Raw genomic sequence first — 13,115 nt, forward strand, 5'->3', positions numbered from 1 at the left:
CCTTTTGTCCTATCGCTAGGTTTTGCAAGAGAATGTCAAAATTCTGTCACTAATAACTCAAATTTCTTTTTAAAAAAATACATTGTGCAGAGCAAGCAAGTTTCTATACCAGATAAATCAAGTGAGTACTAAATTTGAGGCATTTGGTACAGTAAAAGAAGAAATTTAATGTAGGGATGGGGCTATGCTAGAAGAGAGGAGAGGCCCTTTTGAGGGAAGGAAAAAGAATAAGCAAACTTGGAGATTGGAAGTTAAGAAAGTCGTGGTAAAGGAGTCATGGAATTTATATGACAGTTAAATAAATGCTTTTGAGATGCCCCTCCACCCCAGAAAAAGAAACATAAATTTGATAGGCAAAATAACAGTTTGCTCAAAGATATATGTCCATGTTCAAATCCCCTTTCTGTGCACATATCACATTGCAAGGCAAAAGAGAATCTGCAGACTGTGTTAAGGTCTTTGGATTACCATGCTGGGTCCAATTTCATCTCATTAAAATCAGAAATCTTCACAATTTCTGGTTTTGGTCTTTCAAATCAGAAAAACTTTCCCTGACACAGGACTATTTAACATTGAATTGACATAGAGATGAAAGATTGTTGGCTTTGAAGACTGAGGAAAAGACTGTGATTCAGAGAATGCTGGGAAGCCTCTAGAAGCTGAAAGCAGCAAGGATGCAGCCCCACCAGCACTGTCATTTCAGCCCAGTGACAGCCAGCCTGGACTTCGGCTCTCTCACTGTTGTTTGTGGAGTCAGAACTGACTCATAGCTAGCCCTTTCTCAGGTTCTCGAAGGCAATAAATTGCACAGGAAAAGACTGCAAATGCCTCTCCCTCCGAGCAGCTGGTGAATTTGCACCGCAGGCTTTCAGCTTGGCACTGCATCTCCTTACCTATGGGGCTCCCTTCTAGTGTATGAAACCATATTACAATAATGTTGTTGCTTCAAGTCACATCTGTAATTTGTTACAGCAGCAACAGAAAACCAAACTAACAAGTTACCATTTCTGTGTTGATTTTCTATTGCTCTTCTAAAACACTAACACAAATTTGTAGCTTGAAGCAATGTATTTATTAGGTTCTGTAAGATAGAAACTGACGTATATTTCATTTACAGCATGTACACATACTGATTTAAATCAGAAGTGGGCATCAGAATTATAACTTTTTACCATATTTATTCAACCTGTAAGAGCAACAAATGAAAGAAGATGTACTATAAAAAAAAAAGAATATGGTGTCAGGATTGTTGTTATTGTGTACAATGGAGTCAGAATCAACCCATAGCTGACCCTCCAGCAGGTTTTCAGAGGCAGTTAATTGCATGAGAAGACACTTCCCATCCTTCTCCCACGAAGCAGCTCATGGACTCAAACTGTATGCCTTCGGGATTACAGTGCAGCTTTTTATCACTTGTTGTCTACCGTTAAGTCAGAACCAACGTGTAGCTGACCCTCCAGGGGGTTTGCAAAGGCAATTAATCACATGGGAGGAGAATGTTCATCCTCCCATGAAGCACCTGATGGATTTGAACCACGTGCCTTCAGGACTACGGCACAGCTTCTTGCCACGAGGCCAGCAGGCCACCACATTAAGATGAGACAACCTTGCTTGCTTAAAGTAAAGAGGACTTTAAAAAAACTTACATATGAAGACCAAAGACTACCGTCCTCAGAATGAGTCACTTCTCAACTTAAAACAAAGTCCTCACACAGTGAGTAGTCGTGGAACTGTGCCCCTTTCGGCACCCCTTTTCTCCCCCCCACAAGATGATGGCTCCAGCCTCTAGTCACTTCTGCCCACTCATTACATTTTTGTTCCTCAGTGATATTGGCACTCTGAGGAGGTCTGGCAGGGAACTGACATACTTCACAAACAGATGCAGCCTTGGACATGCTCACCAAATTGTGCCAAGAAGTTTGGAGGAAAGCTACTTGGCCAACTGACTGAGATTCATATTTACTTCTATTAATAAAGAGATATATATTCCCATCCAAAAAAGGTGATCCAATAGAGTATGGAAATTATCAAACAATATCACTCCTATCTCATGCAAGGAAAATCCTGCTGAAGATTATCCAAAAACAACTGGAACAGTACATAGAAAGAGAATTACCAGAAATACAAGCTGGGTTTAGAATAGGCTGCAGCACTAGGGACATCATAGCCTATGTCAGATGGATCTTGTCTGAATACAAAGAGTGCAAGAAGAATGTCTGTGTTTTATTAACTATGCAAAGGCATCTTACTGTGTGGAGCACAACAAATTGTTGCTAACCTTAAGCAGAATGGGAATCCACAACATGCAATTGTACTCATGCTAACTCTATACTTACATAAGGAAGCAGTCGTCAGAACAGAGGAAGGAAACACCACATGCCTCAAAACCAAGAAAAAAGTGTGTCCAGGATGTGCCCTTTCTCTAGGCTGTTTCAATCTATATGCAGATCATTTGGGATGCTAGACAGGAGGAAGAATGTGGCATCAAGACTGAAGGGGAACTCGTCAACAGCCTGTGTTATGCAGATGACACAACCTTGCTTGCTGAAACTGAGGAGGACCCGAAGTGTTTGCCATAGAAGGTCAAGGACTGCAATCTTCAATATGGATGGAAGATCAATATCAAGAAAACAAAATCTTCACCAACAGGCCAATTAGTGGCACCATGATAGATAGAGATCAAGATTATTAACAATTGCATCTTTTTCAGATCCACAATCAGCACTCGTGGTACCAGAAGTCTGGAAATTAAAAGATGAATGGCACTGGGAAAGTTTGCTTCAGGGACCTCTCCAGAGTGCTAAGGAGCAATGATGTCAGTCTAGAGACTAAGGTGTGCCTGCAAATAATCATCATTATTTGCTACATCAGATATCTGGGCAATGACTAATGATGACAGAAGAAGAATCGATGCCTCTGAGTTGTGGTGCTAGAAAAAAGTATTGAATATACCATAAACTGCCACAAGAATAAACAGATCTGTCCTGGAGAAAGTGAAACAAGGTTGTTGGAGGCAAGGCATATTTTGGGTATGTTGCCAGGAGAGACCAATCCTTGGAGAGGGACAATTATGCATTGAAGGGTGGAGTGCAGGAGAGGAAGACTCTGAATAAGATAGACTGACACAGTGACTGTGGTAATTCAGGCAAGTGTGGCATATAACAACAACAACACAATTGGAGCAATAAACGCCTTGATGACATTGTCAAGGATTTCATTTTACTTGGATTCACAATCAATGCTCACACAAGCAGCACTCAAACATAAGGTGGCATATTACATTAGGCAAATGTGCGGCAAGTGACTGATTTAACATGTTAAAAACCGAAGACATCCCTTAGAGTAGCAGGGTGTGCCTCACTCCAGCCATGGCATTTTCAGTTCTCTCATATGCATGCACAAACTGGAGAATGGATAATGATGAACTGATGACTCTGACTTATGTTGTTGGTGGAGAATATTGAAGACGTCCAGAAGAACAAACAAATCTGTCTCGAAAAAACACTACCAGAATGTTCCTTAGAAGCAAGGGTGGTGAGACTTCTTCTCAGTTACGCTGGAGACATTATCAGGAGGGATCAAAGCCTAAAAAAAAAATATGCCACGCTTGCTAAAGCAGAGAGTGAGAGCGCAAAAGAGGAAGACCACAGTGGCCTCCAACACAGCTGTGACTTGTGAGAATGGCGCAGAGCTGAGCAGTGTTTGTTCTGTTAAATACAAAGCCACTGTGAATCTGAGGCTTGGGTACTTAACAACAGCAACACCATATAGACACATATACTATCTACAGCACTCATAGACAAGCTTAGACAGAAATAGAGGTTCTTTGAGCTAGAAAGAGCCTAAGACACAAGTGTTTCTGAGACATACTCGTACAAATCTACTTCACCTTCTGAAAGTTCAATACTCACCTCATTTCCTGGCCTCCCTCTGCTCCAAAATCTCACTTCTACAAGAATGATGCAGTCGCTGAAGACTATTTCTTTGTGTCTCATCAGGATGAAGTGTGACCCCTTGACAGTTCCCTTGCTGCAGAAAGATCTTTCCTCCCTTTCTCGGTGTTCATTATGTTAACAACCTCCTCACCCCTCCACCTGTTGTTGTTGTTAGGTGCCATGAGACTATGACTCACAGTGACGCTCTGAACAACAGATGTGAACCTTGCCCTATCCTGGGCACCATCCTCACCACCTCTAACATGCTCTAACCCAGAGGTGGCATTTACACCTGCTGAGGTTTAGCCTGGCTTGTTCCCTCACTTTAAGTCAGGTCTAGGTTTGGCGTGTCCTGTTACAGTATCATGTCTCTATCAAGATCCTACTGGGCATGATATGCCTGAACATGGCAAGAAAATGCAAGAGGAATGTTATCAGGAATGTGAGCTACCTAATTCAAGGTTGTTTTTAGCTTCAGATCTCATTTCACCAGTTCATCAAATTTCACAATCCCTGTACATTTTGAGATGCGATTTTTTTTAAGTTCCATCAGAATGTCCTGGGTGATGCCACCAAAATTCTGGTAAATATAACTGTAGTTTAAAAGCTACCAGCCCTATTAATATAGATAGTAAACATAACCATTACTAGATATAATTGGCCTCCCGATCTGTGACTTAATGCCAGATCCTGTGACTGCTCTCATGGTGTACAGAACATTCAGGGATGATGCCAACTGGGAAAGCCAGGTCCTGGGAAAAGTAGGACTTTGAAACTACAGGGGAAAAGAAATGAGAGAAAAGAAAAATAAGCTTCTTGAGATTCTATGAAGGTCAGCTAAGGGGTAGAGGAAAAAAATCCCAGATCTGCTTTTGTGCACTATTGGGGACTAGAAGGAAGCACCAGCTTAATGAAGAAAAATTGACATGTGACCCTGTATCTAGGTTCTTTGTTAACATGGAGGACAGAGGAGGTTTTAGAGCTTCCTCATATTTTTATTCAATCTTTTATGGTATGTGTGTATTTTTCCATGACAAAAGTTGTCAAACCGAAAAACAACTATGAGATACCATCTCACCCTAGTAACAATGGCAAAGTTCAACAGAGTAGCAAACAACAAATGCTCTTAAGGTTATGGAGAGATTAAAACCCTTATTCACTGCTAGTGTAACCACTATGGAAGGCAGTATGGTGCTTTCTCAAAAAGTTGGAAATAGAAATACCATTTGACTCAGCAATTCCATGACTATGAATATACTCTAAAGAAACCAGAGCTGCCATTCAAGCATGTATGTGTGTGTGTGTAGATAGAAAAGAGATGGAAGCAACCCATGTGCCCATCAACAAATGAATAAACAGAAATACTATGGTATATTCACACAGTGGAATACTATGCAACACTGAAAAACAAGGAACTAAAAATATTATACAACATGGGTGATCCTAGAGGACATTATGCTGAGTGAAATATCTCAGTCACAAAAGGACAAAAACGGCGTAACACCACTGTTATAAAACAGGACTGACATGGGGGTTGGGGAAAAACTAAGAAAAGAGGGGTTAAATAATGAACACTGAATTCAAACATATGAAGGAAAGAACTGTTTAAAAGGGATATATGATTAGACATTATTTGTATAACAACAATACAAAATGAGAGATGCACAGCAAAGTGGACTTGGATAGCAATGGGGCAGGGAAGAGGAAATTATGCAACAATTAATTATTTTTTTTAAAAAAGTGAACTAGGGGTAGGGAGAAAAATGTGCAATTATGTATGAATGAAAATCCAACTTTTCTGTAAACATTTTTTAAAATCATAATTAAAAAATATATGTAAAAAAATAATTTAACCCCCACCAACCAAATTGTGCAGCTCTACAACTGCATCCCTGCAATTTTCATCCCTGCCCATCCTCACCCTTCTGCTCCTAACCTTCACCTCCTTGTATCCCCAACATGTTTTTTCCAATAAAAACTAAAATTAAAAGAAAAAAATTTTTTTAAGTTGTCAAAGCTAAGAATCTGAGCCCTCCAAAATCAACCCTCCCAAAATGTAACCGCTTTCTACATTTCCTCATAAAAATAATTATTTAATACTGTTAGTTATTGATATGGAAATTATTTCCACAAAGAATCTCATTCAACTTCCTATTTGCCGTCAAATGTTCAACAACACAGATGTGATATAATGTGGTTTTCACTTTAGCAAACTTCAACTTTAAGAAAGGGAATTACTAAATACTATTTGCTTCTATCAACACTACCTAATACTCAACCCAGAAGAACACCATATATCCACAGGCATATAAATGACTTTAGATTTCTGCTTTTTTATAATTTGAAATATGTAAAATACATATGTGATTTATCATTGGCCTTATATTGGCCTTATTCTTGCTGACCAAGGCTGGTGGTGAAAGACACTCACTGCTGGCATTGATTATAAAGCAAACCAAACCCATAGCCACAGAGCTGATTCAGAATCACCAAGGCTCTATAGGATAGAGTAAACTGCCCTAGACAGTTTCCAAGGCTGTGAATACTGTGGAAGCAGATTGCCATCGTTCTCGCATAGAGAGGCTTGTGGGTTCGAACCACCAATCTTTTAGTTAGCAGCTGAGTCCTTAACCAGGGTTCTTTCAAATTATTCTTTCAAATTTATTCTAACTTAACTAAAACCACCTTAGTGGATGGTTTAAAATGGGAGGGAGAATGTCCTGAAATGACAAACCTGAATCCAGTATTACTTGAGGCTACATAATAAGATCAAACAGATCAAAAATGGCAACATTTGAAGATGACTATAAAAACTGTCTATGAATCTACCCGGAGAGTGAGCCACTCTACCTTTAAGGTGCCCTTCATCCCTCTAAGGTTCTTGATTCTAAATTTAACGTGTTAGGCCATTTTAAAGTACAACTACATAGCACATTCATTCTTCCTTGTCATTGCTTAAAATATGCTGCCTTAGGAAAAAAATGTCCAGCGGTCATGTTAAGAAGTACAGCGTTCCCTTTCCACTGGGTGAGGGCTATGACTATACTCATACACAAGATCCAACCGACAAAGACAGCTGACACACTAGGGGTCAGATTCTTTCTTCTGTTTATTTCCAGATGAGACTTTCCACAGACAGCTGCGATGCCAATCTCCCATCAGAATGTCACTCATGCCAACCTTTCCGTAGGCAGCCAGCCTTCCACCCACGTCTTTGCCCTGGCTTCAAGGGTGACTTCAGGAGGACCAGAAAGGCTGCTAAGAGACTACATCAGGGCTTAATAGTGCCACTTGGGTCAGCACAGAAGTGTCACTTGACAAGCCATAAGTCGTACAGTGGTAGGTTCAAGTTCTGGCTCAGCCTTTTCCTACCTGTGTAGCATCAGGTAAGTGCCTTACTGACTCTCAGCCTGCCTCAGGCTCCTCCTCTATAGCAAGAGCTGAGAATATCAGCTTTACGATGCAGTTGCGAAAGTGAAATTAGATAATGGGCAAAAGGGATTGCTGTAATGCCTGCACTATCATCTCTATCATCATCACAAGGGAAAACCTCCAGCACAGCATCAAAAGGACAGAAAGCATAAAGTTACCCTGTATCCCTCCCCTCGAAGTTTTATGGCTGAATATCTACAAAGTAGAGAGAAAGAAAACAGGTTTTTTAGTTTAAACTTCTTTTTAAGTTCTAGACTCCTTATTTTCCTTCACCACTCCTTCAAGTAGCTTCCTTGGTTCTAAGGAACAACAAGCAAGGTTAGAAAGCCTGAAGCCACATGCAGCAGGTAGGTAAAAGTTAGTGAGTGTTTTTATGAAAGGAACCCCAGGCAGAGTAACTCCCAGCACAATGGACTAACCTTGGTTGGAGTCGCACTGTTTCTTGGCACCTGAAGGTGTTGTTCTGAGAGTTCTCATGAGCTGGTGTTCCTGGTCTCCCCTGACACTCTGACTGGCCAGGCACCACGTGCTCTGTCTCCTGCAAGAAGCAACAACAGGATTAGCTGAGTTGTCAGCAGGGATCGGTTCCAGGGGACTCCGAGGCTGAGGGCTCACAGGGCAGAGGATCAGAGCACACAACACGCTGCCCTGACTACAGGAGGAGCCAGTTTGGTGATCTGGAATTTAAGATACCTCTTACTATCTGTCCATCAATATAAGATTTTAAAACATTGCAATAAGATATTAAAAAAAAAACAAACAAAATCCCACACTCATCATTGTTGTCAAGCTGGAATCAACTCATAGCTTCAGCAGGTTTTCCAAGATGATAAACTGTATGGAAGGAGATTGCCCATTCGTCCCCTGTGGCACTGCTGGTGGATTTAAACCCCCTGAGATGAGTCACTTTTATTTTAGCAGCATGACTCCTTACAGACAACAAGACCAGAACTCCCTTTAAAAAGTGCAGAAAAGATTTTAAACTAATTTCTAAAACAAAGGTTTTAACCATATGATGAAAAATCTGATGCTATTAAAAATGTTGCTAGACTACTTCACTAAAAGATACTTAGGGGGGGAAAACATTTACAGAGCAATATATAGTGTAAGCATAGTCTTAAAAAAATGACCATATGCACACATATTGGAGTGACAGGAGCAAAAGCTTAACAATAACTGAGATGTATATTGTTCGATTTTAGTTGTTTCTTTTTAGAGGCTCATGTATACTTTTTTTTTATGATGAGCATACATTATTCCTATAAGGAATTGAGTCTGAAAACTAATTCTAAATCCTTTCTCTCTCTATCACATGCACATACACACACATACACATAAACTCGCACACATTCACATACACACGCACACTATATTGTCATTAACTACGCTACATCAAAAAGAAGCTTCCACATAGGCTATCCTATGATGTAATCCACTCATTAATTTATGAATACCCCAGAGTACAAAATTCTCTAGAGACTATCAGAAAAACACCCAAGCGAAAACAAATCTAGATTTAATCCAAAGACACATCGATCAAAATGGAATGAATCATCTTCCCTAGCAGGTAAATTCGAACCATTCTACATTTGAAACTGGCAAACATTTTACTTAAGATAAAACAGTCCTTCTTCACAATCAAAAGCTTTATCTGATTAATAAGATCCTAAAATCAAAGTTGTTTACTTCTATGAGAAAGCCACTCAGTTCTGAGGACTGCAGTGATATAGTGAAATTGTTTGAGGAAGTGGTGGATCTGTGCGGTATTTCTACCATTGGAGACCCAGCCCCCTTTGAGGAGATTGGACTGAAGTCAGTAAAGACATAGTGGGCCAAGTATCTCTGAAATCCACTTTCCAAAACACTAGAAACTCCCATGCAATTCACAGATTCTGATAGAAAATTTGTTGGAGGGTCGTCTGTGAGTCAAATCTGACTCAAAGGCACATAGCAACAACAGAATAAACTGATGGGACTGTTTCTCAACAGTCATCCCAAACTTGTAAAGCAAAATTATGGGAATTTCAGTTATTGGTTGAATTGAGTACTCCTAAAGCATGTACTGAAATCTATGCATGGGGCCCTCACTGTAAACAGAGATCTGGCTGCCTAGTGGTAAGAAGTTGTCCTGTAATACTAAAGGCATATGGTTCGAATCCATCAGCTTCTCCATGGAAAAAGGAGGGGCAGTCTCCTCCTGGGCAATTAAATGCCTCTGAAAACTTGCTGAAGAGGCAGCTAGGAGTCGGTTCTGACTCTATGGCACACAATAACGACAACGTTATAAAGAGTGGTTTTTAAAAAGAAATGCATAAATATTATTATGTTAACATAGTCACATCTAGGTTGAGGATGCTTCCTCAACCTAAGCACTTCTGAGTAATGAAAAGAATAATATAGACACAGACACACAAGACTAGGATGCACTATGAAGACACACACACACACACACACACACACACACGGAGCACATGGATTTATAAACTCCAAAGATTGCAGACTACGTCATGCTGAAACAGACAATGAGGGACCACCCCTCAGATTTAGGTCCTTAATTCAGATTTATAGACTCATGAATTTGGAAAAATTCAGTTCTTCAAATGTATGGTACATTTTATGTCCACACTCAGTATTTAAAGCACTTCATGATTAAAGAGAAAATAGAGGGAAAGAAGTATAACTGAGAAAAAAAAATAACTTAGGCAGACCAATATAATTTTTTTTTTATTCTGTTCTTCCCAGCTTCCAGCTTCAATTCAGAAGACACAGTACATGAGAACTTTTCACAAACACTTGGCACTCTGGTGACAAAGACTGCAACGTATGGTGCTGCCAACCAAAAAAGAGCCAATGATTTGAAGCACCGGCAGCTCGCGGGAGGAAGACCAGAAGTCTCCTCCCGCTAGGATTTACAGACTTAGAGGCCCGGGTCACCAGAGTAAGTAACTCAACGTTATTTGAGTAAAATAAGGAAACTGGGAAATACTTCACAAGTTTGATAAAGACAAGCTAGACTATCGGTCAAAGGTTTAAGAACATCTCCATTTTCCTCTCCAAATGATTCCTTTGTACTTGAGTGATAATCACTGATAATTGACATTTCACTCCCGAGAGCTCTAAATTCTGGTCTTTAATGTCACTGACCGGTCACATTGTACAGAGCACTTAAACACGCTTGAGATTACATCTAGCATAAATGCTGCCAAGATAAAAGGAATTTATGAGCTCAAAAAACGGTTGCTACCCTGGGCAGAGTAGAAGCACTAAAATCATTTTTTTTTAAATTTGAAATACAATGGTAGAATGGTACTTTGCAAGCTGAGTAAAGTGAAGGAGGAAAATAGAAGCCAAGACTTTTCCCCATGTGTGTCCTCCTGCCACCTGGCCCTGGCCAGCAGGTGGTTTAAAGAGCTGACATCTTTCCCTGATCCCAGCCGTCTTCCCCCACCACAGGGACCTACACTTCCACCACAGACCTCCCAGTCCCACCCGGAGGATTTACTTCTTATCTCTTTGCTACATGCAGGGATAAGAAAATTTAACTCTTACCCTGAGATATAAAGTATCATAAAATATTGTCATTTAAGTCTTTTTTTCTTTTATCTTGATGTGCTTAAAAAGTTACTATTCATTGTGTTTCACACTATTTTTCATCCACACTGTGTTTCATACAATTATTCACATGCATGATGTTTTATAAAATTAATCACCACTGGACCTTGCCCATCATTTTTTGAACCATGTACAAAGGCCAGAATAGTGGGCATGGGATTCAGAGAGAAGATACCTGTGAGCTGGAGAGACTAAAACTTCCAAACTATTTAAGCAAAAATTAGCTGCCCAAGAAGGAATGGTAACATACTATTGTATCTTGTGAGGATTTTCCTGAGTTCAGCTGACTCAATGTAGAACCTGGAAGGACCAGAGAACCTAATTTCGATACAATGTTTTGGTCATTGCTTCACACCCTTCCACATTCTTCATCTGTACAAATCTTTACCTCAAAAACAAAGGGAAAAAAAATTCCATCCTCCTCTATGTGCTCGTCTATCTCTTCTCGCCTGCCAATCAGAAAATCCCTCTTGGGTCTCAAAGACGTATGTTTCCTCTAAAATTGACTTCTGAGATGTGGCCAATAAAAATATTAAGTCTTTATCCTTTTATACTTGATATGTCCCTATACTCACTGCAGTCTGAAACTGATAAAGCTTTATATTTTTATTTAAACTGTTTAAGTTAAAAGGACACTATGATGAATCAGTCCATTGCCTATAACAAGGCCTTGCATTTTGGCAAGATTATTCTCCCAAGAGCTCTAATTACTATATGATTAATACAGTTGATATCTCTGTTATTTAGAACAGTATATAAATTCAACTCTTAGGTTCAACTGGGGGAAAGTTCTATAAATCTTATCATGTTCCATAGCATCCTAGAAGTACCTTACACCTACCCAAGACCATAAAATTAACTTAAAGACCTTATAAACAAATTGAAACGACTGCTTTTCTTTCTGATTTAAAGAACCACTGGATTATTCCATTCATTCCATTGCTTTTGTTTTCTGTTATGTGCCATTGAGTCTAGCATGACTCGCAGCGACCCCATGCCATCTTCGTCATCCCTGACAAACTGGAGCCCATCGCTTCCGTCACTATATCAGTCCCTCTGGTTGAAGGTCTTCCTCTCACCTACCCTCCACCTTCCCAAGCATATTGTCCCTCTCCAAGGAACAGTCTATCTTAGCGGCATACCCAAAGTATGTGAGATGAAGCTTTGTCATCTTTGCCTCCAAGGAGCACTCTGGCTGCACATTCTGTCACTAGGGGGAAAAGTGGTCTTGGGAGAGCTGTCTTTTAAAAAGTTTGGACCTGTTACTTAAAATATTAAGACCCTTTAAATAAAAATGGAGTTAGAGAAATGCTTCCTTAGAACCTTTTAAAGATACTTTCTGGCTCCCATAGTTACTAGTTAGACAAAGAAATAAAATAAAACCTGGGGGAAGGAAGACCTGAGTTCAAAATCAACACCCTTAGAATAATTACACGATCTTGGGGTAAATAAGCCATCTTCCCTGGTTTTATTTTCTTCCTTAATAAATTAAGATATTACCTAGCTTTGTGCTTTGTTGAAAGAATTATTGATAGAAAGTAGACATTTAAACGAACCAGTCTACCTTATTCACTTTCCAAATTAAAGAAAATACATTTTTAGTGTGTGAATGGCTGTGTATATGAACGTAGACACCTTTTAAACCAATATTTCATCATTTCTAGGTGAGTCTTGAGTCTCTCCACCTTTCCCAGTGAGAATAGTAATGTGAAGTAATGACAGGTGACCTACATGGTCAAAGACGTTACAGGCTGTCTTACTGAAGACGTTGAATAATCTGTGATTTATGTATTTTAAAACTATGTACATGAGAGAAGATACTGAGTATCTCTGTTCATCTATTAAAAAAGAAATATTTCAATAAAATATATACAGTTTATAATTAAATAGAACCATGAAGTTTGGAAGTGGTGCATTTTTTTATTAAATTGGGGGACTCACACGATACTCAATTGTTTGCAATGAAGACAGTTTTAATTCTTCAGAGTTAAATTTTAATTTAATTTATTGTCAAAATGCACAGTAGGATTGCACTGAATCACAAGAGTCAGACACTCCAAACCCTAAACCCAACCTCCTAATCCAGAAATTAAGAGACTCTTTCCAGTAGAAAGTGTTCTTTCCACTATGTTTCAA

The 13,115-nt window shown here is 39.5% G+C and overlaps 1 protein-coding gene across 4 annotated transcripts in view; it reads right to left on the reverse strand.

Moving 5' to 3' along the window:
- The window catches only part of FAM13C (family with sequence similarity 13, member C), a 181,667-nt gene that overhangs the window by 109,525 nt on the left and 59,027 nt on the right, over positions 1-13,115 (reverse strand). For all 4 annotated transcript variants that reach the window (XM_006895584.1, XM_006895581.1, XM_006895582.1 and 1 more), the window contains one exon: positions 7,787-7,905. In XM_006895584.1, coding sequence (XP_006895646.1) covers positions 7,787-7,905 — 119 coding nt within the window. The remainder of the gene's footprint in view (positions 1-7,786; positions 7,906-13,115) is intronic.

Source organism: Elephantulus edwardii, unplaced genomic scaffold (assembly GCF_000299155.1).
Source record: "Elephantulus edwardii isolate Elephantulus edwardi_28Jun2011 unplaced genomic scaffold, EleEdw1.0 scaffold00170, whole genome shotgun sequence".
Classification (NCBI taxonomy): domain Eukaryota; kingdom Metazoa; phylum Chordata; class Mammalia; order Macroscelidea; family Macroscelididae; genus Elephantulus; species Elephantulus edwardii.